We start from the raw sequence: 27,715 nt of genomic DNA on the forward strand, positions 1-27,715 counted from the left end.
CATGAACAGGTGGGATAATGCTATAATAAGTTCTTTGGGAACTTGGCAATCAAAATGTACATCTGTCAGGGTCCAAAACCGTTTATATAGAAAAGCAGGCACCCTTACTTACTTAGCTGCCATTGAGTAAAGCACGCATATCTACTGAAAATTGATTTGGGGCCTGGCAGTTTACTGAGACACTGATCACAGAAATTCTTCAGCTGTGGCAGGGGTAAAATGGATGACCATATGCTTCGCTTGGGCCAGTGGGAACCTGGTAGTATTGAACTGGACCATAGTCAACAGCACCATCTGCTGGGAACTCACTATAATACTTTGAGTTTATTTCAGTTATTCTGCAATATATTAACCTGAGAATATTTATATTTGTAAATATGCAGAGTGTTATCAATATAATAGTAGGTAGTATATTGGCACTTTGAATACACAGAGAAGTGAACAAAATAATTCATACTGAAGTTTCTTCTAATTTAGAATTAAGAACACAGGGTCATAGAAGATAGAGAAAGAAAAGATCTGGTAGATTCACCTGTCCCCAAACTAATGCAGCACATCATTCCCAGATAGATCAGACAGAAAGGTGATATTGCACATGCATTTAGCTCAAAGACACAAGAAAGCACTGGCTGTTGTATTGTATGATACTTATGCACTTCCAGCTTTAAGTATTGAACGGTACTTGAATATAGGTTTTTATTACTAGTGTTCAAATGACTTACTATGAAATACATAGTGACCCAAATTTTTAAAGGCGTTTTGAGATTTGTGTATAAAGTTTGTGTACAACTGTGCTCTTACATTTGCATGCACAATTGTTGGGATTTTGTATATTCAATGTTATGTAACACCAGAGTTACGAACTGACTGGTCAACCACACACCTCCTTTGGAAGTACGCAAACAGGCAGCAGCAGAGCGAGAGACACACACAAAAAGGAAATACAGTACAGTACTGTGTTAAATGTTAACTACTAAAAAAAGGGAAAGTTTAATAAGATTTGACAAGCTTAAAACCTGTTTCTGCACTTGTTTCATTTAAATTGAGATGGTTAAAAGCAGCATTTTTCTTTTGCACAGTAAAGTTTCAAAGCTGTATTAAGTCAGTGTTCAGTTGTAAACTTTTGAAAGAACCATGACGTTTTGTTTGGAGTTACAAACATTTCAGAGTTATGAACAACCTCCATTCCCAAGGTGTTCATAACTCTGAGGTTCTACTGTAATTAGTATTGAACATGCAGTCATAGTAATTGCATGTATAAATATAGGTGTGCAGTTTTGCTCATGGATTTTTCAGCCATCTTTCATTATAAACCTACCCCTACGGCCTGTTCTTGAGCCACTGAAGTTGATGGCAAGACTCATTGACTTCAGTGGCACAGAACTGGGCCCTAAATATACTACTGGGTAGTATTCTAGTTACTAGAATACTAACTGTATGCTTTAATACAATGATGTAGATGCAAGCTTGGCTGAGAGAGAATTTTGTTACTTGAATTATTCATTATCTAATTTCACGATATCATAGAGGGAGACCTTCTAATTGTCTGATAAGTGCTAGCCATACAGGACCTGTATGTGCACTATGACTTGGCTGACAGACTCACTGCAGCCAACAGTTAGTGGCAAGTCACTTTTTTCCATACGTAGTATGCTCTCTTTTTATGAGGTATTCCTTATAGTGACTTGTTGGGGCTTAGATTTTTTTTTTCCACCCAAATCTGACTCATACTTAGAGCATCCAAATAACAAGTGTTTCCAGTGCAGCCCAGTAAGTCCCAGCAGTCATTTGACTTGAATGGCAGTTCTACTAAAACTTTTCCTGAGAAGCCCAAAAGGTCCTGGAGCTAGGAAGTATTTTAAAGTGTTAACTCACATGCCCTGTCATATGTCTGTTTCCTTAGCTTTTTTATTATCATAAGTAATTCCTAAATATATCAAAGATTTTGTCTTTCACTGTGTTTTTTCTCCCCCCCCCCTTAATTTAAAGACTATATAAAGCAAGTGGGGATACACAAAACAACTGTTAAAAAGCGCTTTGCCATTTTAATAGTCTCCAGAATGAGCCTAAACTGAAACTGCTTTCAAAAAACAAAACAAAAAAAACCTTGTTCTTTTTCTTCCCCATTCTCTTGGTTTTATTTGTCACATCAAAAGCCTCTTTAAAAGAGCATGATATAGGTGTCTCTTTCTCTCTAATGCTTTGTGAAGCTAGTCCCTCTGAAGGTATCTTATGACAAGAAACATCACTGAACGTTGGTGCCTGCACCTTAATCCAGGTACTGCATAAAAACATATGCTTAGATGTGTGGATTAGATTAGAATACATCCACAGCTGGAGGGTTGTGGAGGCGAAATGTGAAGTCAACCCTTCCAGTCAGCACTGCTGAATATGCTTCTCTGTTTTCACAGCAGCAATCACCCCTCTTTCTGCTGAATTATTTCTCAGCCTTCTAGGAATGTTTAATCAAAAGGTTTGATAGGTTTTAAATACAGTAAATGCTGTGTTATCTGGTCCTGTACTAACCGGAAAGCTCTATAAACTGGCATTTTTAATCTTTATAGAAAGTCCAGTTTATAGTCGGGTTGCCATGTCCGCATGGCTCCCCGGAAGCAGCAACATGTCCCTGCTGCTCCTAAGCGGAAGCGCAGCTAGGCGGCTCTGTGCATTGCCTCTGCCCACAGGCACTGCCCCCGCAGCTCCTATTGGCCGTGGTTCCCAACCAATGGGAGCTGTGGAGCCAGCAGTCTGGGCAGGGCGGGGGCAGTACGCAGAGCTGCCTCAGCAGCAGGGACAGGTCACCACGCCCAAGGTGAGCGCCCCCTGGATCCGGTGCCCCAAGCCCCTTCCCAAACTCCCTTCTCCAACCCCCAGCCCTGCACCCCCTCCTGCACCCAAACTCCCTTCCTCTTAGTTGACTGGAATTTTTTACTCACAGACACCCCCCCCATTCCCCCAACATGCAGGATAAAAAAGCATTTACTGTAATTGTTTAAACTACAATGGTGGTGCTGCTGCTGCGGTCACTTCATAACTTCCTTGGCTTTTTCTTCCATCTTTCCAGGAGTTCCGGGGCCCAGGAGCTTGCTTTTCCTCCTTGCTTTCAAATGAGGACTGAATGTAACTTCCAGTGGTGCCTACCAGCTTACTTCAGGGACCAAATTCTGTGCTGATTTACATCCTATTGAAATCAGTAGGACTGTACAGGATTTCAATGCAGAATTGGAAGAGCCAATGTGTCTGCTAGAGGGGGTTGCAGGGAGAAATACTATAGATACCGCCATTAGATTGATAAGAGAGACATTTTCTCTTCACCCCATCCCAACTGCCTCTTTCCGGTTGATATCCACCTCAACACAATCTCAAGTATCATCCATTCCTCACAGCAGATTGGATGCCCATATCATTTCTTTGAGAGCAATGCAAGATGTTCTCTCCCTTCACTCCCAGCCCCTCCTAATCTGGGAGTTAGGGATCCCACTCAGCACATGGATTCTGACTCCATTCCCTGTTTGTGGTGATTCTGATGTCTGTTCTTAGAACAGAAATGAGTAGAGCTGGTTGGAAAATGCAGATTCGTTGAAAACTAATTTGAATGTCATTTTGAAACTCTGCATTTTAACCTTTTTGGAATGGAACATTTTGATTTTTCTGTTTGTTTAATTGTGTTTTATAAAATGACTCAAGTCCACATTGAAACAATGTTTTGATCATCCCAAATTGCAGGGTTTTTTTTCAAACTTTGATTCATGGGAAATCTCAAAAAAATATTTCGTTCTCTTCCAGAACGGGGAAAAAAATTCAAAATTGCAAAACTTTCTCTGAAGCAAAAAATCTGGTTCCTGCACAACTCTAAAAGTGAGGCTCTATTCTGATCAAGAAAGTCCATGTCAATTATTTTTGGAAATGGAAGTGATTAGTGTAAAGGTGGAAAGAAAATATGCATTTAACAAAAAAATAAACAAACCCAAACCCCAAATTCATATGGATATTTTCTTCCAGCACCATCTTGAAAACTACAAGAATCTATACAGGCTGAGAAATGCCATGTATGTGCGTTACAGGGATTTGTTGAACAAGAAAGTTCAAAAGCAACGAATTCAGATCCAAATGTCTGATCTCAACTTCAGACAAAATCTTGAACAGCAAGGAAGAAAAAAGGTATGTGTGTGTGTTGTGGTTTTTTTTGAGGGAAAAGGGAGATTTGCTTACTGAAAATATAAGGAAATGTTTAGAAAGAAATGGAAGGCTTGACTGGAAAATTTAAGAGATCCCCTCCCCCACCCCCAATACCCTTTCTAAGTTGTATGAGTTTCTTTTCTCTTATGAATATGCAGGGGTTAAGTGGATAATTCCCATTAGCATTAATACAATGTAACTATTAATACAATGTAATGGGAGGGTGGGCAAGTTGGTCTGTTGGTGGGGAATTAATCCTGAAAGTTTCAAACTCAGGATTTTCTCCTGGAAAGTGAGCTTGTTGCAAGAAGAAAAATGACTGATTTAAACTGGAAAATGTTCCTAAAAGCACAGTGAGATTAAAGATAATCCTCTTTATATATTAAAAAAAAAAAAGTCCTTGCCTGAGTCACTAATAATTATTGATTAAAGACAAGCCAGACTTCTAAGAAACTTTTTGCCATTTTTGGTGTATGAAAACAAACTAGTTCATTTCACTTTTTCTTTCAGTAAGTCACTTGCTAGAATGTATTGACATTTAATAAAATCCATTAAATGTCGTTAGCTTTTATAAAGCCTTCCCCCCCACCCCTCCCTTATGTAAAAACTAAAATTTGGACTTTAAACTACCTGGCAGCATTGCTTTGAAGTAATGGATGCTGAATCCCTAGCACGATCACCTACAGTGCTTTTAATCTTCTTCTTTAGTGTGGAACACAAGCCACAAAAGTAAGGCTGTGTCTATTCTGAACTTACACGTTAATTAGTCTGGAGCTCGCCCTGTTGGTACCACCAGTGGAGCTGAACTGATGATGATGCAAGAATGGGACAGTCTGAGAGAGCTCTGTAAAACGCAAGTATAGGACAGCCACTTTCAGAGGAAATTAGGACTAAAATATTTTTAAGAAATATCAAAATGTTTAAAACAAAACTAATATTTCTAATGTAGCAATCACAAAATTCTGATTTGTGGGGGGGAAAAAAACAAATGGTCTCCTTGCTCTCCTATGACACATGAAATAAAACCGATGTAAACTGAAATGAGGAGGATGGTCCCTTATGATGATGGAAGGCTTGAGAGAGAGACATGTAAATTTTTTGGAGTTGGTTTTTAGGCATCACTGGGAAATGTAATATCTGTGTGTGACTTTTCTCTTCTTTGAGAATTGCCTCTGTGCCTTTTGCACTTGTGGGATATTGTGCTCTTGGTGTTGAGCTGTGGAACTGAGCAAAAGAGATCTTGCGTGAAGTTGAACTTCTTGCCCTATTCTGCAGAGGGAATGCACCTCCCTATCTATAGAGTCCTTACATTATATAGCACTCCAAGGCAGAGGGGAAGGCGGGCAGGTAGTCTGAATGCACGGAGATGACTCTTGAAGAGCAACAGTTACTGTTAAGTACCCTCCCTCTTTTCCAAAGTCATTCAAAAGAAAAGAGGCTGATGCATGTGAACCAATAAAATCACTTTTCAGGCTATCATGCAGTCATTAAAGGTATCCACATTTCTGATCCTTTGTAGGTTATGTGCTACTTTTTATTATTATTTCTCCCCCCTCCTGCTTCTTTATAACATTTGAGCACCTAAAATGCAGGAGTTCTGCAGAGGGTTTAACACAGGGGTAGGCAACCTATGGCATGTGCGCCGAAGGCGGCACGCGAGCTGATTTTCAGTGGCACTCACGCTGCCTGGGTCCTGGTCACCGGTCCAGGGGGCTCTGTTTTGTTTTAATTTTAAATGAAGCTTCTTAAACATTTTAAAAACCTTATTTACTTTACATACAATAATAGTTTAGTTATATATTATAGACTTGTAGAAAGACCTTCTAAAAACGTTAAAATGTATTCCTGGCACGTGAAACCATAAATTAGAGTGAATAAATGAAGACTCGGCACACCACTTCTGAAAGGTTGCCGACCCCTGGTTTAACACAACTTCTGACAACGCAAACCTATAGAGTCTGTCTGTGCTCAGGATTTATTGCTAACTCAAGGGGATACATTTTAGACAGCAGTTTTATTATGCTTAAAGAGCTTGTATGTTGCAAAGACTTTAAAAAAAACAAAAACAAAAAAAAACCCACCCTATGATGTAATACTGAGGGATAATAAAAAAATGGTCGTTTTAGACTCTGCCTTATTTGTGGACTGTGTGTTAAAGTAAGTTAAGAAAAGCACCTGCTTATGCAGTACAAACCCAGTGGTCTTTCCTTTGCAGATGACTTCAAAGGCTATGGCCAAAATTTTTGAAAACAGGTGCATGAAGTTGGAACCTATATCCTTGCTTAGGCACCTACATAAATGGCCTGTCTTTCAAAAATGTTGAGGACCCAACAGCTTCTATTAAATTCAAATCAGTTATGCCAGCAGAGATTGTGCTGTGTGTGTGTGTTAGTGTAAGATTTACAATATCCTTAAGTATTCATGTCTTTGCATTTAAACACTTGGGTTTGTACATGTTGTGAGAGCTAAATAAATTTTTGTCAATTAGCAAATTTAACTAGACTTTGAAACTAGGCAGAATTATGTTGCAATATCTAGAAACAGCTGCTCCACAAAAACCAGTTTCCAGAGGTTGCAGCTCCCCAAATGTGGATACTGGGAATTTGCTACCCATCCATTGCTAATGGAGCTTCTTTCCTGGAGTCCGCCTCAGCAGTGTTTGTGGATCTGTGAGAGGTTGTTAGGAGGACTTACATTCCTCTTCTAATTTAAAAAATAAATAAATAGGAGCTACCCCCCTGAATTTTCACTGCTGAGCATGTCATGTTCACCTTAAGCACTAGAGAACACTGCTGCCTTAAATAAAAGACCACAGTTTATTTCTCAAGGCTGCATGTCAAGTTGAGAAAGTGAAACTGGGATGGCAAGTGAGTTCTGGATCTTGGTAATCCCTCAGGAGTTAGATGGGGAAGAAGAATTGTAGAAGGAGCATTTTTGAGCAGCTGTTTATCCTCCACTGATGAATAATACTGAGGACTCCAGTATTTGATATTTTGATCTCCGGAACTAACTGGCCTTGGTTGTACAACTCGTATTGGTGAATACTTACTAATGTGAGGAGTCCCACTGCAGCCAGGCAGAGTATGTCAACACTGCATTTTAAAAACCACAGCATCAAGTCTCAGAGCGCTGGTCTGCAGCCTCAGCCTTGCAAGGCTTGTGCTATGGCACTATAAAAAGCTGTGTAGATGTTGCAGCTCAGGCTCTGAAATCCACCTTCCTCCCTGGGCTTTAGAGCCCAAACTCTAGCCAGAGCCCAGATGTCTCCACAGCTGTTTTTAGTGCTGTAGTGCGAGCTCTGAGACTCACTACTGAGGGTTTTAAAACATAGTGTAGACATACCTGCTTCTCTTATCGGGAAGGGTTCCACAGTCTAGCCTGTTTCACATGTTGTAACACATGATGATGTGAAAATTATGTTGTGTGGTGATGACAATGCACTGGGCAGGGACTGTCTCTTGTGTGTTTGCACAACTCTAGCACAGTGGGATCTGGTTTATGATCAGGGTCCTGAGGCACCATTGCAATAAAATATTATTTAATAATAATTTTCAAAATTGCTGAACTATCCTACTAGCAGGATGTGGGAGTGTACTGGTGAAACTGAGATCCCAAAAAACTGAAACTAAGTGACAATGCTATGCTAGGAAATACAATGTTTTATTGTTGCATGCGAACTTGTAGCATTATCTATGCATAGGGTCCTTAACAAGTTGAAGTCAAAACAGTAGGGCAGCAGTGGGTCTCTTCCCCTCCCCCTTGTAACTGCATGATCACAAGCTTCACTAGATGGCGCTTGTATTAGGTTCATTTGGTGTTAACAGGTTAAAACTGTGTGGGAATTTACGCTACTGTTTTCAAGACTATCTGGAGACAATAAAACAGACATGTTTATGAAATTGCAACCATTCTTACACGAGTACATGACGCTATTACAGAAATATTCTGAGCAATTTAAACTATTTAATCAGAAGCTTAGATTTTCCTGTAACAGGTTGTAATACTGAGGTCCAAATTCTCTGCTAGTGTCAATGGGAACAGTGCCAGTGACTTCAGTGGAGTTTTGCCACAATTTGCTAGAGACTTTGGTCCTATTATTTTTATTTCCTTCCTTCAACCCCAGTGCTCACTGCACGCACATGCACATATAGATTTTTTTTTTTTTCTACACCCTGTAAGAACTGGCATGCTTTGGTTTCTTCACATTGTAAAATGAAGGAAAATCACCCTTTTAGTGCCCAAAAAATACAAGTACTGAAGGTTACGGTCTAATATGAAAATGAAATAGGGTTGGGGAAATTTTGACTCGGTTGAAAAACCAAAAAGATTTTGGATTTTCATTTTTTTGACAAAAAGCTTAAAATTATTTCTGGAAAACATGTTTTCATGGAAAATGTCCTTTGTGTAGTCAAAAACCATGAATTCTCCATCAAACAGTTGCAGTGGAAACTTGTCAACCAGCCCTACAATAAAGACTTAAAGGCAAATAAATAAAATTGTACTCCCTTGGGATATTGCAAGTAGGTCTCAGAACGCTTCCTGTTTAATGCCCGAGTGACCTGCTACTTATATACAAGCCATACAAAATGGAAATCAAGATGATTTCCATGTGCTCACTTCTAACATTGTTTAGTAACCAGATCCTGGTTTCCTCCTATATGCCAGATAATATAATAGAAAGTATGTGTAAACTTCACTGTTACTTTGGCTTTGTTTTATTTTAAATAGTTTTATGGAATGCATTCTTGGTTAGCAGGGAAGGGGTTAATGAATTTTGTATTTTATTGCAAGAAGGTCTCTGAACAGATAATTGCACTATCCTGCAGGATCAGGGCCAGTATTTTCTTTTTGTCTGTCCCTTTGTCACCTTTTTAAATGTCTACTATTTCTCATGGTAAAACAGGTTTTCGAGACCTCATGGGGAGAAGAAAATGCAGAAGTCTGAGCTGTTAGGTGTAAATTCCCACTTTCTTTGGATTTATTCGATCTGGTATGAAACTACATCGCTCTTCAATATATTTACACTGCATATTAGTCCAAATAACAAGTAAACCTGAAATATTTTAGTAAATTATTCCTACCCTGGGTTCTACCAAACATGGGTTCTTCTCAAAGGCTTTAACTTGAACTTTTCTTTCAAACCTACAAACCTTTATCCTCAGCTTCTTTATAACATTTCAAAACAAAATAAACACTCATTTCACCAGACAGCTTGCAGGGTCATATCTAGCTAACTAGCATTCTAAACAGCCACAGGAGTTCACAGAGAAAATAAAAATAATCTGTTCTCCGTTTAAACTAATGGAGGAACCAAAGAACCTCTGCAGACAAAATTATATTGCCCATTTTAAAAATGGAAGAACTCACTTGCACTCACCAGAGCAGTCAACTGTTTCTTTTTGGCTCCAGTTCGGGAAAATGTTCCTCCTCAGGACAGAAAGTGCATACTTAAAATAAGCATGATTGAAAGTGCTGTCTTAATAAGGGTGGATGTAATCATGTGCTTAAGTTCTTTCCTGAATTGGGGCCTCTGTGAGGGACATCCATAATTCAGACTCAAGTTCATGACTTGTCTTCACATATTTATCGTTGTGAACTGCTTATCCGCAATGAAAAATCATGAAACTGAAGTGATTTATACTAAAGCAATGAATCCTGCATCATTTCCAGCTCCCTGAATAGATAATCTTTAGGGCTGTCGATTAATCACAGTTAACTCAGGTGATTAATTTTTTTGAGTTAATCTGTTTTAATCGCACTATTAAACAATAGAAATCCAAAAATATTTAATGAATTTCAATTGGTAGTTTTCTACATTTTCAAAATATTATTTCAATTACAACATAGAATACAAAGTGCAGTACAGTGCTCACTTTATTATTTTATTACAAATATTTGCATTGTAAAAATGATAAAAGAAATAGTATTTTTCCATTCATAGCATAAAGTACTGCATACTACAGTGCAATCTCTGTATCATGAAAGTGCAACTTACAAATGTAGAATTTTTTTTGTTACATAACTGCACTCAAACAAAACAACGTAAAACTTTAGAGTCTACAAATCTGCTCAGCCCTATTTCTTGTTCAGCCAATTGCTAAGAGAAACACGTTTGTTTACATTGATGGGAGATAATACTGCCTGCTTCTTAGTTACAATGTCATCTGAAAGTGAGAACAGGCGTTCACATGGCACTTTTGTAGCTGGCATTGCAAGGTATTTGTGCCAGATATGCTAAACATTTGTATGTCCCTTCATGCTTCGGCCACCATTCCAGAGGACATGCCTCCATGCTGATGATGCTGGTTAAAAAAAAATTCGTTAATTAAACTTGTGACTGAACTCTCTGGGGGGGTGGTGGGGGGGAGAATTGTATGTCTCCTGTTCTGTTTTTAAATGCATTCTACCATATATTTCATGTTATAGCAGTCTTTTATGATAACCCAACACATGTTTGTTTTAAGAACACTTTCACTGCAGATTTGACAAAATGCAAAGCAGGTACCAGTGTGAGATTTCTAAAGATAGCTACAGCCCTCAACTCAAGATTTAAGAATCTGAAGTGCCTTCCAAAATCTGAGGGGGCAATGTGTGGTGCCTGCTTTCAGACGTCTTAAGAGCAACAGTCTGATGCGAAAAATACAGAAACCGAACCACCAAAAAAGAAAATCAACCTCCTGCTGGTGGCATCTGACTCAAATGAAGAAAATGAACATGCGTCGGTCTGCACGGCTTTGGATTGTTATCGAGCAGAACCTGTCATCAGCATGGACGCCTGTCGTCTGGAATGGTGGTTGAAGCATGAAGGGACATATGAATCTTTAGCACATCTGGCATGTAAATATTTTGCGACACTGGATACAACAATGCTATGTGAACGCCTGTTCTCACTTTTAGGTGACCATGAAACAATAAGCGGGCAGCATTATCTCCGCAAATGTAAACAAACTTGTTTGGGCAATTGGCTGAACAAGAAGTAGGACTGAGTGTGCTTGTAGGCTCTAAAGTTTTACATTGCATTCAAAAATAAGTTATTTTTATGTACATATTTCTACATTTGTAAGTTCAACTTTTATGATAGAGATTGCACTACAGTACTTGTATTAGACAAATTGAAAAATAGTATTTATTTTGTTTTTACAATGCAAATATTTGTAATAAAACTAAATATAAAGTGAGCACTGTACACTTTGTATTCTGTGTTGTAATTGAAATCAATATTTTGAAATGTAGAAAACAGAATACACTTCTACCCTGATATAACATGAATTCGGATATAATGCGGTAAAGCAGCGCTCTGGTGGGGGACGACTGGGCACTCCGGCGGATCAAATCAAGTTCAATATAACATGGTTTCACTATAATATGGTAAGATTTTTTTTTTTTTTGGCTCCCGAGCATTATATCCGAATTTTTTGGCTCCCGACAGCATTATATCGGGGTAGAGGTGTACTATATTTTTGGATATTATTGTTTAACAGCGCAATTAATTTTTTTCATCACTTGACAGCCTTAATTATCTTATGTCCCTTATTTTGAGTCTATTAAGCCCAACTTGGTCTCTCTCACATTTGGGCTTTGATAGGTTGAATGAAATCGTTCCTTCCCAATTTACAAAATGGCTACTATTGCAGGAAGCATCAATCATTAGCTTAGTTTTGACAGTGCTGTTGAATTTGTACCTTCCAAAAAGAGAAAATAAAACCAAGTTTAAAAACAAAAACTATGGGAGAGTCAGCTGATATGGAAAAAGTCTATTGCAATCCATAAAGAGTGATTTAAAATGGCTACAGAAAAGTTAATCTATAGAGTTGTATAGTAGGAATGTAGCTTTCTAATCCGTTCTATTTCATAGGTGTTGGTGGTTTTTGCTAAATCATATTGATGTCCTCTCTTTTGAAATATACAGGCTGTTTCCATAAGGGAGATGATTTATGTACTCTTCCTCTGGTCCCAGATCTTGCTCTAAAACAAGTATTTTGATGGTGGGAATAAAAACAAAGTTATCACTTAAAAACATGACTCTGCCCAGCATGAATAAACTAAAGAGTAGCAACCCTGCTATTACTTGCCAGCTACACAGATCTGAGTCTCTTTCATATAATTCATGATTGACACAATTATCCTGAAAAGGACATGATTATTGGCAAGACTGCTTCCAAGCTTACTATAGTGTTTCTTGCACTACCAAGTCTGCTGGTGAAGCATGGTGATAGCTGCTGAATCAGGCGCTAGGCCTAGTGAGCAGAGTCCTGACTGCAGGAACAATTCCTACTCCAATGGGATTAGAAGGAGCCACGTGGAACATTTTCCCATTAGGACGCCAGTCAGTACTGAAGTGTTTTACTGCATCAGACTGGTCTGTTCCCCTGGGGTTTATGGGAGCCGCTGAAGAGCTTGGCAGGCAGGAATGTGAGGCTCAGGCACCTGTTCTGGTGCTGTTGGAATGGGAGTTGGGGGCAAGAGAAGTTAGGGAGCAGAAAGAGTCTCTTTAGAGAGAGGGAAGTGGAGTGTAAAGTGGGACTGGTGTGGGTAAGGAAAGGGTGAGAAAAACAGAACTTTTTTTTATTCTAAAGACAAGTATGTTCTTCCTTTAGGCATCATCTAATGGTTTAAAAAGTATCCCACAAAGCAGTCAGCTGGGATTAGATAAGTGGGTGTGGCACTATCTAGGCACTCAGTTATCTCTCCTAGAAGAGAGCCTTGCACTCTAGAAGTAGAGCTATGCCAGACTTGCTAGTTCTGGTTCACACAGTTTGAACTTCACACCCCTGGAGTTTCACTTTGAGCTCTAATGAGCTGAAATTCAAAACAAACTTGACTGAAACCAGTGAGTTTTGCATGATTCTCACACACAATTTGTGTGTGTGTGGGGGGGGGGGGGAGGCGGGGAGACAAGACACTCATTTGAAACTCTGCTTAGGTTCACTTGAATGGCTGGCAAACCTCTGGGGGAAACTGGGCATTCATAATTTTACATTCATAATAGATTACATTTGGTCTAGGACTGTCATTGGGGAAGTTTTCATAGGGGGATATGGGCCAGGACACTGGGGTTATTGTCTGAAGGGCTCCCTAGAGAAGTGCAGTTTCTTTCTTTCTTGAAAGATAGTTTAGATAATGGAGGTCCTTCATCCTGTGGGATCTCCACTCCACCAAGGACAGGCTGAGATGCTGGTGTGATGTGAATTGTTCGTGCTTCGTTGTCCCCGGCATATAGTGCCAGCAGTGGGGCTGCTTTTTATTGACTGAGCTCTAGATTGTAACTTGATTGTTCCAGGGGAGTTGAGATGTCCTCCCATTTAGCGTGGCCCTGGCTGAAGTATTTCACAGGTTCACCCTTCTCCTGCTGTCCTTTAAATCCCTTCTTCATAGGTACACTCTAGTGTGCCTATGAACTAATCCCCCCAGACTCATTCTGATGCCATGGCATTGCAGCTGGGGAGAAGAAGGTTGACACTGAATCTTGGACTATCCAGCTGGGGAACCTAGAATAGATTTGCAGGATGCCCCAGATTTGCTTGACTCATCCCTGTTCTGTAGTCTGACCACCTCCATGACCAGCCCAGTCATAGCACTGACACACAAATCATTACTTTGTGAAGTGCGTTGGGATTCCCTGAACGTGCCATATAGCAACCTTCCCCTTTCTCTCAGCAAGAGAATCTGGTGGCTGCTACACAAGAACCGCATACAGGAGTTTTCAAAGCAGGAGTCATTTATAGGAGTCCCCTTGCTAGCAACAGGTGGGACTAACCAAAGAGGGTTAAAAGCAGCTTGGTGTAGGAAGTGATTAACAGTAATGGATCTATCCATCTTCACTATAATACTAGATGGGTCACTTCAATCCATGGCCTTGTTGCTTGTTTGAGAGTGATTTGCAGGGGATTAGATGAGCATGCAGAGGCTCAGTGCATTTTGACTAATTTGCAATTCCATCTTGAAATACAGCTGAATGGCTCTTTGACACCACACCCCTTTCATCAGCTCCTTTTGAGAAAGAAGTTAATTTTGCTGATGAAACTGAGTTTTAGAAATGCAAAAAAGCATTCAGATTGGTTATTTTATTAAACCATTTAGCAACTTCAGAAATTTAAGAACTATTTTAATTTCTAAAAATTATATGTTTACAAAACAAAAATACCAAAACTCACCATGGCAAGTTTCGGCCTTAGAGGTAACTAATGGCTGAGGTGAACTCCTTTTTCCATGGAACATAAGTTTTTTATAAAAGAAACTTAGCTGTCATCTGCACTTCAAAAATAACAATGCTTAAAAGTAAACGTATAACACTATTGTGCTCTAGCCATATTTTAACCATGTTAGAGAACTGTTTTCATTTTGAGAGCTACTTAACCACAAATATATTTATAACACGGTTTTCCTCTGTCTATCTAGGCACAGTTTAACCCACAGTTTAACTATTATATTTAATTTTTAATAGTTAAATAATGCAATGGTTTGTCTAATGGTTCAGTAATGTGCTTATTTTAGTAGTGTAGATGGAGAGTTGGACACAATCTTAGAATTACTGACGTTTTCTGGAGAACTTTGGAAAACATTGTTCTGTGTTGTATAGTACACAGCCCCACGGTGCACTATACATGTGTCTGGGGCTCTTGGGGGCTACCACAGTAGAAAAACAATAATCAATAATTTTCTTTTAAATCCTTATAGATGGAGTTAACACATGAATTAAGGTCTAATTTTAAATACGGTTTTATTTTTGCTGTACTTTAACAAGATTTGGCCAGCCAACGGGAATAGGGACGAATGTTGTTAGAACTCTTTTATCTTGTGGGTAGGAGGGGAAAAGTCTTCTAATTTAGGGCCCTAGTAACACAGGAGGAAAAGAGTATTTTTAACACAGTTCTAACGCCATTTGGCCTCATCCATGACGTCCAGCCAGGTGAGACCATGTTAGAAATCCGCTTAGTTGATACTAGGTAAAATTTTCATAAGTGCCTAAATCACTTAGGTGCTTTTGAAAATGTTGCCCATTGTGTTTTAATGAAGTAAATGTGATCCAGTATTTAGGTTTTGTATAAATAGTCTAATCCCACGAGTAATGTTTTTCCATGGATTTTTCTTTTAAACTCCAATGGATCATGATTTTTTTTTTTTTTTTTTTTAAATCAATAAATATTTTCCTTGCAGTGTCTGAGAATGAGACTGAGTATAAACCAAAGTGAAACTGGCTTAATTGATTTCCATTTTTTGGTGGTTGAACTATGAAAAAGATAAACAGTATGAATGGTAAAAAAGCTATTTTGATTTGTAAAAATCTTTCAGTTCTACTCATCTAAGGGGGGTGTTCATATCACAGGTAAAAACATTGTTTTCAGTGTATGATTTTTAAATTGTCGGTGTACCTCTAAATATAGTTCCTGAGTTCAGTTCTTGGACCACAGCACAACTGGATGTATATTCTCTGGGGCTTTCTTTCCTTTGTATTGCTGGGGAAAAATGTGTGAAAACAAGATCTTTGTTTCTGAAGATTTAATCTACTCCCTTATTCCATTACTTGATGTTAAAATCCTGTCTTTGTGACATCACCTTTTGGCTTTGTAGAAATGATTATAATGTCACTAGAGAGAAGATAGCAGCATTATTAGCTGAGAAGTAAGCAGCCAGGATAAAATTAACTGTTGAGGAACAGAGGCCTGGTTTCATGTGAAATTCCCAGGGAATTTTAAGAAAACAACCAAAGGGAAGAGAAATCTAGAAAACATAAACAGAATTGTCTTTAAATCGAATGTTTTTCAAAATTTTCCATGAGACCTCAGCAAACATTTAAATACAGTTCTATGAGCTTCAGTGCAGCGTTATTTTGATGTGTTGTGTTTGTTTTTATGACCTCTTTGATATATGTAGTTTTCCTAATTTAGTCACTTTTCCCTGTCCATAACAATACTGATAGAGAATATGCTACTAAAGTTCATTCTAGACAGATCTGGTTCCTTTCTCTTGATGATCAAAGATCATTTTAACTGGTCAGTGACACTGCTAAGCAGTCTAACCTTAAAATAACTTAATAGGCAGCCTTTGCAAGACTTTCTCAACTCAAAATTAAAAAGGCATGATCCGATTCCCTCTTTTGCAAGAAAGGAACAAAATGTCCCTACTTAAGAAGGTTAATATATTTGGTGCCACATATCAGGCTGTCTCTACAGGTCCATGTTAAAGTAGAGTTGTAGACTTATTAGCATCCTATTAATATGTGCATAAAATGTAGTCTGTCTGAGCCCAAATACACAAATCGGAAAATCAAAGAGAAATCCTTCACACCTTTTGCTGGCTTCATCCTGAACTTTTATTTATCTTAAAACAACTTCCTTAAGAGAATTTCCTCTTCTAAAGGAAACACTTCTCCACATTTAACAGGAGAATACTGCAGTGAACTATGTTTTGCAGCCACATAGCCACTGAGAGGAAAGAAACTACTTTAATCATAATGTTCTGAATCTTAACTTTGACTTGTATAACAAACATTTATCTTAAAGTGCAACAATTTAGATCCTTTTTCAAATGAAAAAGAAATAATGAATTGTTGCTGTGACAAAGTATGCATACACCCAACATCAATAAGTATGAACAAGAAAGGAATTGTAAAGAAATTTCACGTTGATAACTTGTTTTGTTTATATGCCCGACTGCAGTAGCAAGTTTTGTTTCTGAGAGTCTAATAGTTTATTTACATAGGAAAATTACAACAATTTAATTAAACTTATTTAGGTACTGCAGTGAAAAACCGTATGTAGACACTTCAATTTAGGAATGGCTTATTTCTTTCTAGCCTAAGTTAGTAACCAATTGATTTAAGCTAAATCCATAAAAGCCACTCTTAAACTAAAATAAGAGCATCTACACAGTGGTCTGCCTCACTTTAACTGAGGCCATGTCTACTCTATCCCTGAGTGACATAAGTTTTGCTGGTATAAGTGGTAGTGTGCATAGCGCTCAGGGGTGTGAAAAACAACACCCCGCCGAGCTATATGAGATTCGCTGGCATAAATGGTAGTGTGAACAGCACTATGTTAGGGGAGGGAGCTCTCTCCCGTCAGCATAGAGCGGCTAGATGAGAGATCTTACAGCGGCGCAGCTGCATTGGTACAGCTGTGCTGCTGTAAGATCTCTAGTGTAGAGAGATCCTGAATCAATTGTAAAATACTTGTAGTTAAAATAGTGCAAGTTTGTGTCTAGGCAAGGCCTGTAATAGTTGTAAAATCTCGTACAGTGACTATCTGATGACTGCATAATTAATTTTTTTCAATTAGAAGAGAACCAACTTGGAACATGACTAACAGCATTTTTTAAAATTAATACATTTAAAAAAATTGTAAATAGAAAACCGTATAAAATTGACAGAACACTGTCTGCCTAACCTGCCTGTATTTATGCTGCACCTTCTCCCATGGAGATTTTCTGGAAGTGTTCTTGTATTTATTCTGCTTTCCTTTGTACAGTTGTTTATGGATGATTCTGTTTTGCAGTTGTGATATTCAGAGTTGGCTATATTTGAAGAGCACAATAATTTTAGATTGCATTTATCGACGCGCACTGTAATGTTTATGCCTGTGCAAATCAATTAAAATATTAGTGTAAAAATATTACCTGAAAATATCATCTGAAGCATTTAGCAACTGGAACTGATGGAAATGCTGTTCTAATTCACTAATAATCCCATATCTTCATTCCTTAACAGGAAAGTTCCCACTCAAATGGTGAATTCCCTGAGTGAGGACTCTGCGGGTCTGTAGAATTAGTCATATATGTATATATTTTTTTTCTCTCAAGGCCAGCCTTCGCTTTAACCCTTCTTGGGGGCAGGAGCGCTGCCAGCTTTTTCGCCGCCCTAGGCGGCAGAAGGTCCCGCCCCCGAAATGCTGACGACGACCGGGGCGGCCGAAGATCCGGCCACCGCGGTCGCCGTCCCCCCAAATGTTAGTGCCCTAGGTGGCCGCATAGGTCACCTAATGGGTTGCGCCGGCCCTGCTTGGGGGCCCCACACTCACTACATATATACTTCTCTGATCTGCCAGCCCGCGCACCATCATATGTCTTGTTCTATGATGCAATTTGATTGTGCTGGCTGGCTGGCTGCAGAAGAGAATGAATTCCCCTCTCTCTCAAAGCTCATTTGAAAAGTGGTTCTCTGAATCCAGTCCTGGCTAGTTGGCCCCCATATATGAATCACCGCAAGCTGTGGAGAGGGGTGTTGGGAGCAGGGATTCACCATTGCAATCCCCACAGAGGCATGCAAGATGATGTGAGCATAGGTCTATGTCATTTTGCATACTGCCCAGCAAAGTATAGGTCCATCCCTATATTCTTAAGGAGTCAGAAAATAATTGTGGGAAATAATTTTGCAGCATAATGGTAAATGAGAATTTCATTTAGTTAAGGGAACTGAAGTTTTAATATTTGTTTATTTGTATTTAATCTGTGCATTTAAATGTATTTTTTCTTTTTTAAAAAACAACTATTTCTAGCATTTTAAAGCCATAAATGTCTGTTGTCCAAAGCTTCTGGAATCTTGTGTTGGCTTCTTACCTTTTTTTTATAATTTTTAGTGAATTAACTGCTGGTGAAAGTGTTGGATGAATAGCTCTACAGACTGATGTCCTTTGTTTATCCACTGTACTGAGGCAGTCAAGAGTGTTTCTGTTCTATCTCCCCCACACTGCCATGCCAATGTGCCTAAAAACCTATGGAAAGTCACTGCATCCAATTACTAAGATGTCATTCAGATTTGTAAAACTATGCTAATGCTTTATATTATGGGTTCTATTCACACATCAGTGATTAGGGGCTTTATGTGACTATTTCCCACTCAGTGTTAATGTGAATGAAAGCCATACATTGAGTGAAAAATATAGACCCCACTTTACCCCACCCTATGCCACTCCTAGAGAGATCAATGCAAATTTTATGTTCTCAGATGGTGTAGCATTGGTGTCCCAAGTTGTAAAAATGGGCACTATGTTAATTTTTCCACTCTTAAAATGAATAGCTTCTTAAATATTTATTAAACTGGGTATATTTCTGCACTGCAAAATGTATAAGGTTAATATGAAAATTCATGGAAAACACAGATCTTGTGCATAAGAATATACTAATAATTATAGGAGACCACATCTGCATAGACATTTTAGTGTAAATTATTTTAACATTTGTTATGAACTCCTGTGTTCGCTGTTATAATGTTGTGTCAGAAATGCTCTCTGAGTTGAACTTCAGCACACGCAAGAATAGCCTGTGTGTGTGGTTTGGTGGTGGTGTTTTTTTTGGGAGGGAGAATAAACAAATTTTAGATAAAATAATTGAAACAAAGAATTCTAAAACCAAAATTAAACGCCCCTACTCCCACAGTTTTTAATTGGATGTAAAAATTTTCTTGTATTAAAGAATTTTTTTCAGGCAGTTAGTGCCTTTTCGAGAGTTAAGAAAATTGTTAAATGGCCAGGTTTTCTGCACTTTATTTTTCATCAGAAATTTCATAAGAATTCTTAGCATGCAGCATTAATCATCACATCCACAGATTAATGGATTACAGGTTTCATAAACATGCTTTGAAACAGTTGTTAGATTATTTTGTCAATGCTTTGCAGATTGAGGACTCCCTAGATACTTGACACAATAGATGGCAGTAGTTCTGTGGAATAAGGTGCAAAGATGTGCATCCCACTCTGTGCTAATTTCAGTGCTCTTGAAGCATCTACTCTGTGCATGAGGCAATATTAAGTGCATGATCTATTGAGCCCATAATATTGATGAAACAGTATTTGGTCTTCAATTCAGTGACTAGTTTATAGAATGCATTAACATGGGATCAGCTCATAATGTCCATCTACAATCTCTATCTTTATTTTAAACAAATAAGTTAATATACAAACTTTGGGCCATGTCTTACCCTCCTGTGGAGAAACCTGTAGGAGGGGGACAGAGGTCCTCATAGTTTCCTTCTAATGCTCCCCTTGGTCGGTACAAATTTGAGAGGTTGCAGAGGGGGGTTGCTCTCAGCCTCACAGATCCTAGAGTCTTTTCAGGGATCTGCAAAGTGGCCCCTTCCCTGTAAAATAGCTTTTAGGGAGCAGCTTTGGCCATTGGCTACCTCCTGGTGCTGCTGGTACTCTACAAGCGACAGAGAACCCTTGAGAACCCTTCCAAGTTAGGCCCTGGTTCAGCAAATCATTTAAACGTGTTTTTGTACCGATGAGTTCAATGCTTTTCTGAACCAAGATCTTAAGGCTTTTTGTGACTATGCATAAGTTATATATGGATCTGGAGGTGACCATGCACAGAATGCAGCTGCTGCTTGGCTGTACTCTTTGTATGCCACTGTTTGCCTTCAGATCACCAATTCTGTGGGTTTCTATGAGCTAGGTTAATTAGGAATCATGCTGCAGAACTGTTGCACGGATGTGTTCGTTCTCTCTCTCTCTTTTACAGCCCTGGTCTGCCCAATCTTTCTCTCTGCTCGCATTACTGGAGGGGAGCATAAAGCTAAGATAAGGCAGGGTTAGGCTGTGATGAATTGATGAGTAAATTATGGCTTTTTGCTCCTGTCCTTAACATGACAGGGGCTACAAATGTGGTTAAAGTGATACAATGAAACATATATGTAGGTTGCTGTGTGATAATGAGGCTTTATGGCTTCAATAATTTAAGCCACTCTGCCTTGGATCAAAACACTGTGGTTGTAGGTATAACTTAATCTGCCTCAACCAGGTACAGAAACGTAATTGAAGGCTGGGTTTTAAGTTTACATTTTTCTTTCTTCCATTCCTCTCAAAGGTAAATATTTACAAGGCACATCTTATTTCAGATCCACATCTAATTTCATTTGACGCTAACCTGGTGTCAGCTCTGTATTTTTGTCCCGCTTACAAATAATTAACATCAGAAGTGAAAGTCCTAAATCAGAAGATAGTAGAAGCCTATAGGAAAAAATAAATAAATTAACTCTACTTCATTATCGTGCCTTTCTCAATCTGGTTTTGGGTGTGTGTACTTCATTTGGGGTCATAGTCACATATTCAGCAGGTCGATGTCACACATTTGGTTTATGAAGGAGTGAGTGCTCTGCTTGCTTGCTTGTTATCTGAGTTCTGAATTTTCAATATTATGATGTAGATTGTGTAGCAAGGGCACAGCCCTGAAGTCCTTAACCCTCCTGCTGACTGCAGTGGGAGTTTTGTCTGAGTAAGAATGGCAGGATTGGTCCCAAAATGAGTATTAATTTTAAACATCACACACTAACTAATGTAAGTAACAGTGGCATAAAACAGTTTCTGCATTTAAAGAGGTAGAAGATTTTCAGTTTCCCAGTGGTTTTGGTGGTTTTTTTTGTTCTGGGTTGTTTTTGTGGGAGGATCTTATTGCATTTGCTTCACTGACATGGGGAGGGAGAAATAACTCTTGCTGCTTTAATAACAAAGGTGAAGTAAATAACTATTGAGGCCATTAATTTATATTTTTACTAGGGACATGTTGTTGTATAATATATTCTTGTAAATTAAATCTAACCAAAAAGCTTGCAGCACTGAAAATAAGGAGAACTAAAGAGAAAAATCATCTGTGTAATATAGTAAATTGATAGTGTGATATCAGATGAAATGAGGTAGCAAACAAACGAGGGGTTAGAAGAAAAAATTGTAGCTGTTAATAAGAGTCAAACAAAGGTATAATGAATGGATGATATAGTTGAGACTGTACATATCTCTTCAGTGAGGAATTTAAATTTTGAATTCCTTCATGAATATAAAGAAAATATCGTGTGTGTGTGTGTGTGTGTGTGTGTGTGTGTGTGCGCATTTAATTCTTTATAGTATGCTACTTTTATATAAAGTATATAGGTTGGGATTTTCAAAAGTGTCTTTCACTGCATAAAAGATCTAACCTGTAGGATGAGAAGTAATTGTCTTAATTTGCAGCAAGGGAAGTTTAGATTAGATTAAATATTAGGAAATACTTTCTAACTATAAGGACAGTTAAGTACTGGGATATGTTACATAAGAAAGTTGTGGAATCCCCATCAGTGGAGGTCTAGGTAGTGTGTGATGGTGCACTGGGGCCATAATGAGAGATGCTAACTAAGCCTGGCCTGGAAAACTACAAGGTCCTATTTGGTGGGATAGAGACTGGACTAGAGAAGAGCCCTGATTCTTGACTTAGCTGCCCCAGGAACCCTTATTGCTCACTTGAAGTTTAATTGTTTAAGACTCTATATCGAGGGTATCTGCAGTCATTCCCTTTCCTCCCAGCCCTACTAAAATATCATTTCACTGAACTAGGTGTGCAAGTGGTTACTGTAGTGCCTACAAGATGTAGGTGTTTTTCAGCAACTAGAACAGTTCTCGCCTCCAATTTGCAGTAACGTGGCATGCTGCGGGCCCCTTTAGAGGTTTGGTGTATCCTGCACCAAACAGCTATAATTATTATAATGTATTTAATCCTGCCTCAATGCAGGGGGCTAGACTAGATGATGTTTAGAGGTCCCTTCCAGTCCTACAGTTCTATGAGTTCTATGTGCGTACATGCACACGTGCTCGCACATAAACTATGTTAACAGGAGTTGTGTACCTAAATCCCCGTGCGGTGAAGTAAGACTGCATCCCCAGTTGTCGTTCTATGGTGCAACCCAAAAATCCTTTTTGAGAATATCAAGACAGAGCTGAAATCTTTGTGCCACAACAAGGAAGCATGCAGGCAATGAGGCTCTTTTTTTTTTTTTTCTTGCTGCTAGATTTCACTGTAGTTAGTAAAATGTACATCAAAGGGTTTTACATGGGGCCTATTTAAGCCAACCAGAAGAGGAATAAGTAGTCCTAAGAAGGAAAATACGCTTTCATAATGCCCTACTATAGTAGGGTAACCAGATGTCCCAATTTTCATAGGGACAGTTCCAATATTTGGAGCTTTGTCTTACAGAGGCATCTATTACCCACCCCCATCCCCATTTTTCATATTTGCTATCTGGTCATCCTAGGGGTCAGCAACCTTTCAGAAGTGCTGTGCCGAGTCTTCATTTATTCATCCTAATTTAAGATTTCGCATGCCAGTAATATATTTTAACATTTTTAGAAGGGCTCTTTCTATAAGTCTATAATATATAACTAAACTATTGTTGTATGGAAAGTAAATAAGGTTTTTAAAATGCTTAAGAAGCTTCATTTTAAATTAAAATGCTTTCCCCCAGTCCTGGCCAGGACCCAGGCAGTGTGAGTGCCACTGAAAATCCGCTTGCGTGCCGCCTTTGGCATGTGTGTCACAGGTTGCCTACCCCTTCACTATACTACAGCTTTGCCCCTGGTGGATAAAAAGTAAGGGAGGATGATTGTGCTTGTGGTTAGGTACAGAGCCAGGTACCAAGAGCTCTGGGTTCTATTTCTTGCCCTGCCATAGGAGTTCTCTCTGACTGTGGACAAATTACTTCAATTTCTCCAGGCCTCAGTTTCCCCACCTGCAAAGCATCTGCCTGTGTTTCCAAGTGACAGTACTATTTCAATGCCTGGAGGGGGTCAGTAACTCAAACTCCAGCTACAGAATTCCTCTGCTTCCATGTGTCAGTTTTGGCACTGCAAAGGCTCCTCAGTGCAGCTCCCTGATGTGCTGGGAGGAACTCTTATTCACGAAGAGCCTTGGCCCCTGCAAAGACTCTCCCGGCTCTGAGCTTAGGTGCACAGGGAGGCAAAAGAGCTGAGGTCTGCTTGGTACGCTATTGAGGCTCTGACAATTTAGTGTCCATGTTTCGTCCGCTGATTCCCTTTGCACCTGTGGCAGCAAGGCCTCCCTAAGGTGCTAACCTGCAGTGCAGTGGTGTAAACACCTCACTAATGCCAAGCATGCAGCGAAGTAGCACCTCCACAATGCATGGGCCCTGTTACATTACATCAGTGCTTGGAAGCCTGCCAGCTGCGTTCCATCAAGTAGTCATCTGACACAGTGAGCCATCAGCACGAACTGGGATTCTGAGGTATGGAGTGATTATCCTTCTAGGGAGGCCCAGTGGTGGGAAGTTTGAAGAGCATCTGTACACCATGTATCTATTTACACTAAGTTCCAGGATGTGCACCGTAAGGTCCAAGGCATCTCGATGTTCTTTCCAAATCCATTTTACAAGAAAGCTTGAAGGTCGGTTGCAGACTTGTCCCCACTTGTGAGCACATGACAGAAGTGAAATATCAGGATGCGGGGGGGGCAGAGCAAAAACAACAAGCCTCTCCCCCATGCGCGCCTGGACTCCACCCAGTGCCATAGGGTGTGCTCAGGCCACGTCCCCCAGCCCACTTCCTCCGCCCGCTCTCGGCCAACTGCACTCGTCCCCTCCCGCTCCGCTCGGAACGTACCAACGCTGCAAACGGGGGTGGGGAGCCAATGGCCAAACACGCCTCCCCTCACACCCCGCACTGGGGCTGGACCAGCACGCGTGGGAGAACCCACCCGACGGGACGCCGAGCTACTGGCCCTTTAAAGGGATGGAGAAGCGTCTGGTTCGCGGCCGGATCGCGGTGCCCACAAGTGCGGCCCCATGGCCCTGCCCGAGGGCCGGCCCCCAGAGCACTGCCTCCACCCCGGCCTCCCCATGGGTCTCCCGTCCCTGCAGCATCATCACCCCACCCCGCACGGGTTACCCAGAGCGGCATCGGACCCCCCCCATCCTCTCTCCCAGAGCCTGCCTGGCACAATCCCCCCACCACCACAGTGCTAGCCTCAGGATCCAGCAGGCAAGTCCCGTCGGGGGACCCCAGCGCCCTGCACCCACTTACTGCTGCACTCTGGGTCGGTGCAGCGCTTGCACTCGGCAAAGCACCGGTCCAGGTGCTTGGCGGCCAAGCAGAGGGGCCACTGTGCGGACAGGAGCAGGGCAACTAGGGCGAGGAGCAGGAGGGAGAAGTACGGTCGTGCTGCAGCCATGTTCGCAGGGCTGGCAGCGGGGGGAGGAGGGAGCATCCCTCTGGCTCCTGTCCGCGTAGCTCGTGCACGGGTCAGGTTGAGCAGGGTAGGGGTGGGGGGGCTCGCTGCCGGCGCCTACAAGCCCCGCCCCTGCCTCTGTGCATGCCTGGGGAGTGGGGCTGCAGCACTCTGTAGGCGCCTGCTGGCCGGCAAGATCTCAGCTGCACTGCCCCAGGGCCCGGAAGAAGAGGTGAGCAGTGCCGGCTTGCCGTGGTCCCCCCGATATCGGGACAAAGTGCGTCCCGACCGATGTAAGGTCGGGACGCGGGACAAGTCCCTTAAAATTGGGACTGTCCCGATAAAATTGGGACGTCTGGTCACCCTATCCCCACTGCTGCTGCTAGTCACATTTTACTGGGGCTTTTTGGTTCCTGCAGCTATCAGGTAGGGGGACTGTACCTATAGAGCTCTGAGAGGCTAGAATTGCAAACTTTCATAAAAACTGGCAACGGGCTCCCTGAAGTGAGTAGCTGGCCAGAAATGCCACAAGTAACTTGGACAGGTGGTTTAATGTGAGGCTGTGTTGGAAGCTGACTTGCTAATCTGCTGATTATTGCAGATTTGATTTCCTGAAAAAAAGGCAGGGGGGAAATGCAGGAAACTAAAGACAAAGACGGAATCATATCCTAAGGCATCATAGGATCTGAATGAGTTGCGGAGTTCATAGAATCATAGAATATCAGGGTTGGAAGGGACCTCAAGAGGTCATCTAGTCCAACCCCCTGCTCAAAGCAGGACCAATTCCCAACTAAATCATCCCAGCCAGGGCTTTGTCAAGCCTGACCTTAAAAACCTCCAAGGAAGGAGATTCCACCACCGCCCTAGGTAACCCATTACAGTGCTTCACCACCCTCCTAGTGAAATAGTGTTTCCTAATATCCAACCTAAACCGCCCCCACTGCAACTTGAGACCATTACTCCTTGTTCTGTCATCTGCTACCACTGAGAACAGTCTAGATCCATCCTCTTTGGAACCCCCTTTCAGGTAGCTGAAAGCAGCTATCAAATCCCTCCTCATTCTTCTCTTCTGCAGACTAAACAATCCCAGTTCCCTCAGCCTCTCCTCATAAGTCATGTGCTCCAGCCCCCTAATCATTTTTGTTGCCCTTCGCTGGACTCTTTCCAATTTTTCCACATCCTTCTTGTAGTGTGAGGCCTAAAACTGGACATAGTACTCTAGATGAGGCCTCACCAATGTTGAATAGAGGGGAATGATCACGTCCCTCGATCTGCTGTCAATGCCCCTACTTATACAGCCCAAAATGCCGTTAGCCTTCTTGGCAACAAGGGCACATTATTGACTCATATCCAGCTTCTCGTCCACTGTAACCCCTAGGTCCTTTTCTGCAGAACTGCTTCCTAGCCATTCGGTCCCTAGTCTGTAACAGTGCATGGGATTCTTCCGTTCTAAGTGCAGGATTCTGCATTTGTCCCTGTTGAACCTCATCAGATTTCTTTTGGCCCAATCCTCGAATTTGTCTAGGTCCCTCTGTATCCTATCCCTACTCTCCAGCATATCTACCACTCCGCCCAGTTTAGTGTCATCTGCAAACTTGTCAAAATTATTTCAGACTATAGTCACCTCTTTATTCTGCTTATGTTCCTTCTGGGGGAGGGGAGGGCTGTTAATAAAGTCGAGATGAATTAACTAAGATACGAAGAAAGCATCAAGAAATTGTGACTAACTGATGATGATGTTTTGATTAACTTTTACTGTCAATGAGTGGTGAAAAAGAAAATGGGCAACTAAGTGGCGTCAGTAGGTTGTTTCACCCACTTCACAGGGTCAGAATATACCATGATGCGTGCTAGGAAGAGTCCTCAAAACTCAGTCGGATTCTGATTTATCACTGGTTTTGCAATAGTGTAATTCCCAGGGAGTTCCTCTTGATTCTTGGCACAACTGAGGACAGAATCAGACACAATAGCTTTGGGAATTACCAGTCTCTCTTAGGTCTTGTCTTTCCTGTTTAAAAAAAAAGGTCTGTGTGCGGGTTTGTTTTTAACCTTGGGTTACTAGTGCACATGAGCTATCCTGTGAAAACACACTGAAGACCAGGCACTTTAGTTTTACCATGAGGTAAATGAGGCAAAGTACACAATGCTATACTCCCTCCAGGGGTTACCTCCATGAGATTACTTTACTTTAGGAACTTTAGTTTTACCATAGTCTTCACAGTGTTTTTGCCTCAGTCTTCTCGCCTCAGGATAACTCTCACACATTAGTTATTCTGAGGTTAAAAAAAAAAAAAAAATCCCTTTTTTTTTTTTTTTAAGCAGTGAAGATGAGGTCTTATTTTGAAGACTTGTGACCCAAGAGTAAAAATTGATTACATCTTGTATTTTTGGTAGTCTTATTTGCCTCTATCACAGGGGCATTGTGTGAAGCTTAATTCATAAATGTTTTTCAAGGGATTGGATGGTTCTTTGGAGTTTCTTGGATGGAAGATGCTATAGAATTGCATTTACTTTACTATTGGTTTGGTTGGGGGTTTTTTTGGTTGTGATTGGGTGGGGGGGGGGGGGAAAGGTGTATTTTGGTTTTTGTGTGCAAATACTTTGTAATTACTTAAGGCCA

At 40.6% G+C, this 27,715-nt stretch overlaps 1 protein-coding gene across 4 annotated transcripts in view; it reads left to right on the plus strand.

Moving 5' to 3' along the window:
- LOC128833639 (uncharacterized) overlaps positions 1-27,715 on the plus strand; it is a 102,468-nt gene that overhangs the window by 22,196 nt on the left and 52,557 nt on the right. For 3 of the 4 annotated variants that reach the window (XM_054021640.1, XM_054021639.1, XM_054021641.1), the window contains one exon: positions 4,003-4,161. The exons of the other annotated variant lie outside the window; for it this stretch is intronic. In XM_054021640.1, the coding sequence (XP_053877615.1) occupies positions 4,003-4,161 (159 nt within the window). The remainder of the gene's footprint in view (positions 1-4,002; positions 4,162-27,715) is intronic. 4 annotated transcript variants of the gene reach the window in all.

Source organism: Malaclemys terrapin, chromosome 3 (assembly GCF_027887155.1).
Source record: "Malaclemys terrapin pileata isolate rMalTer1 chromosome 3, rMalTer1.hap1, whole genome shotgun sequence".
Classification (NCBI taxonomy): domain Eukaryota; kingdom Metazoa; phylum Chordata; order Testudines; family Emydidae; genus Malaclemys; species Malaclemys terrapin.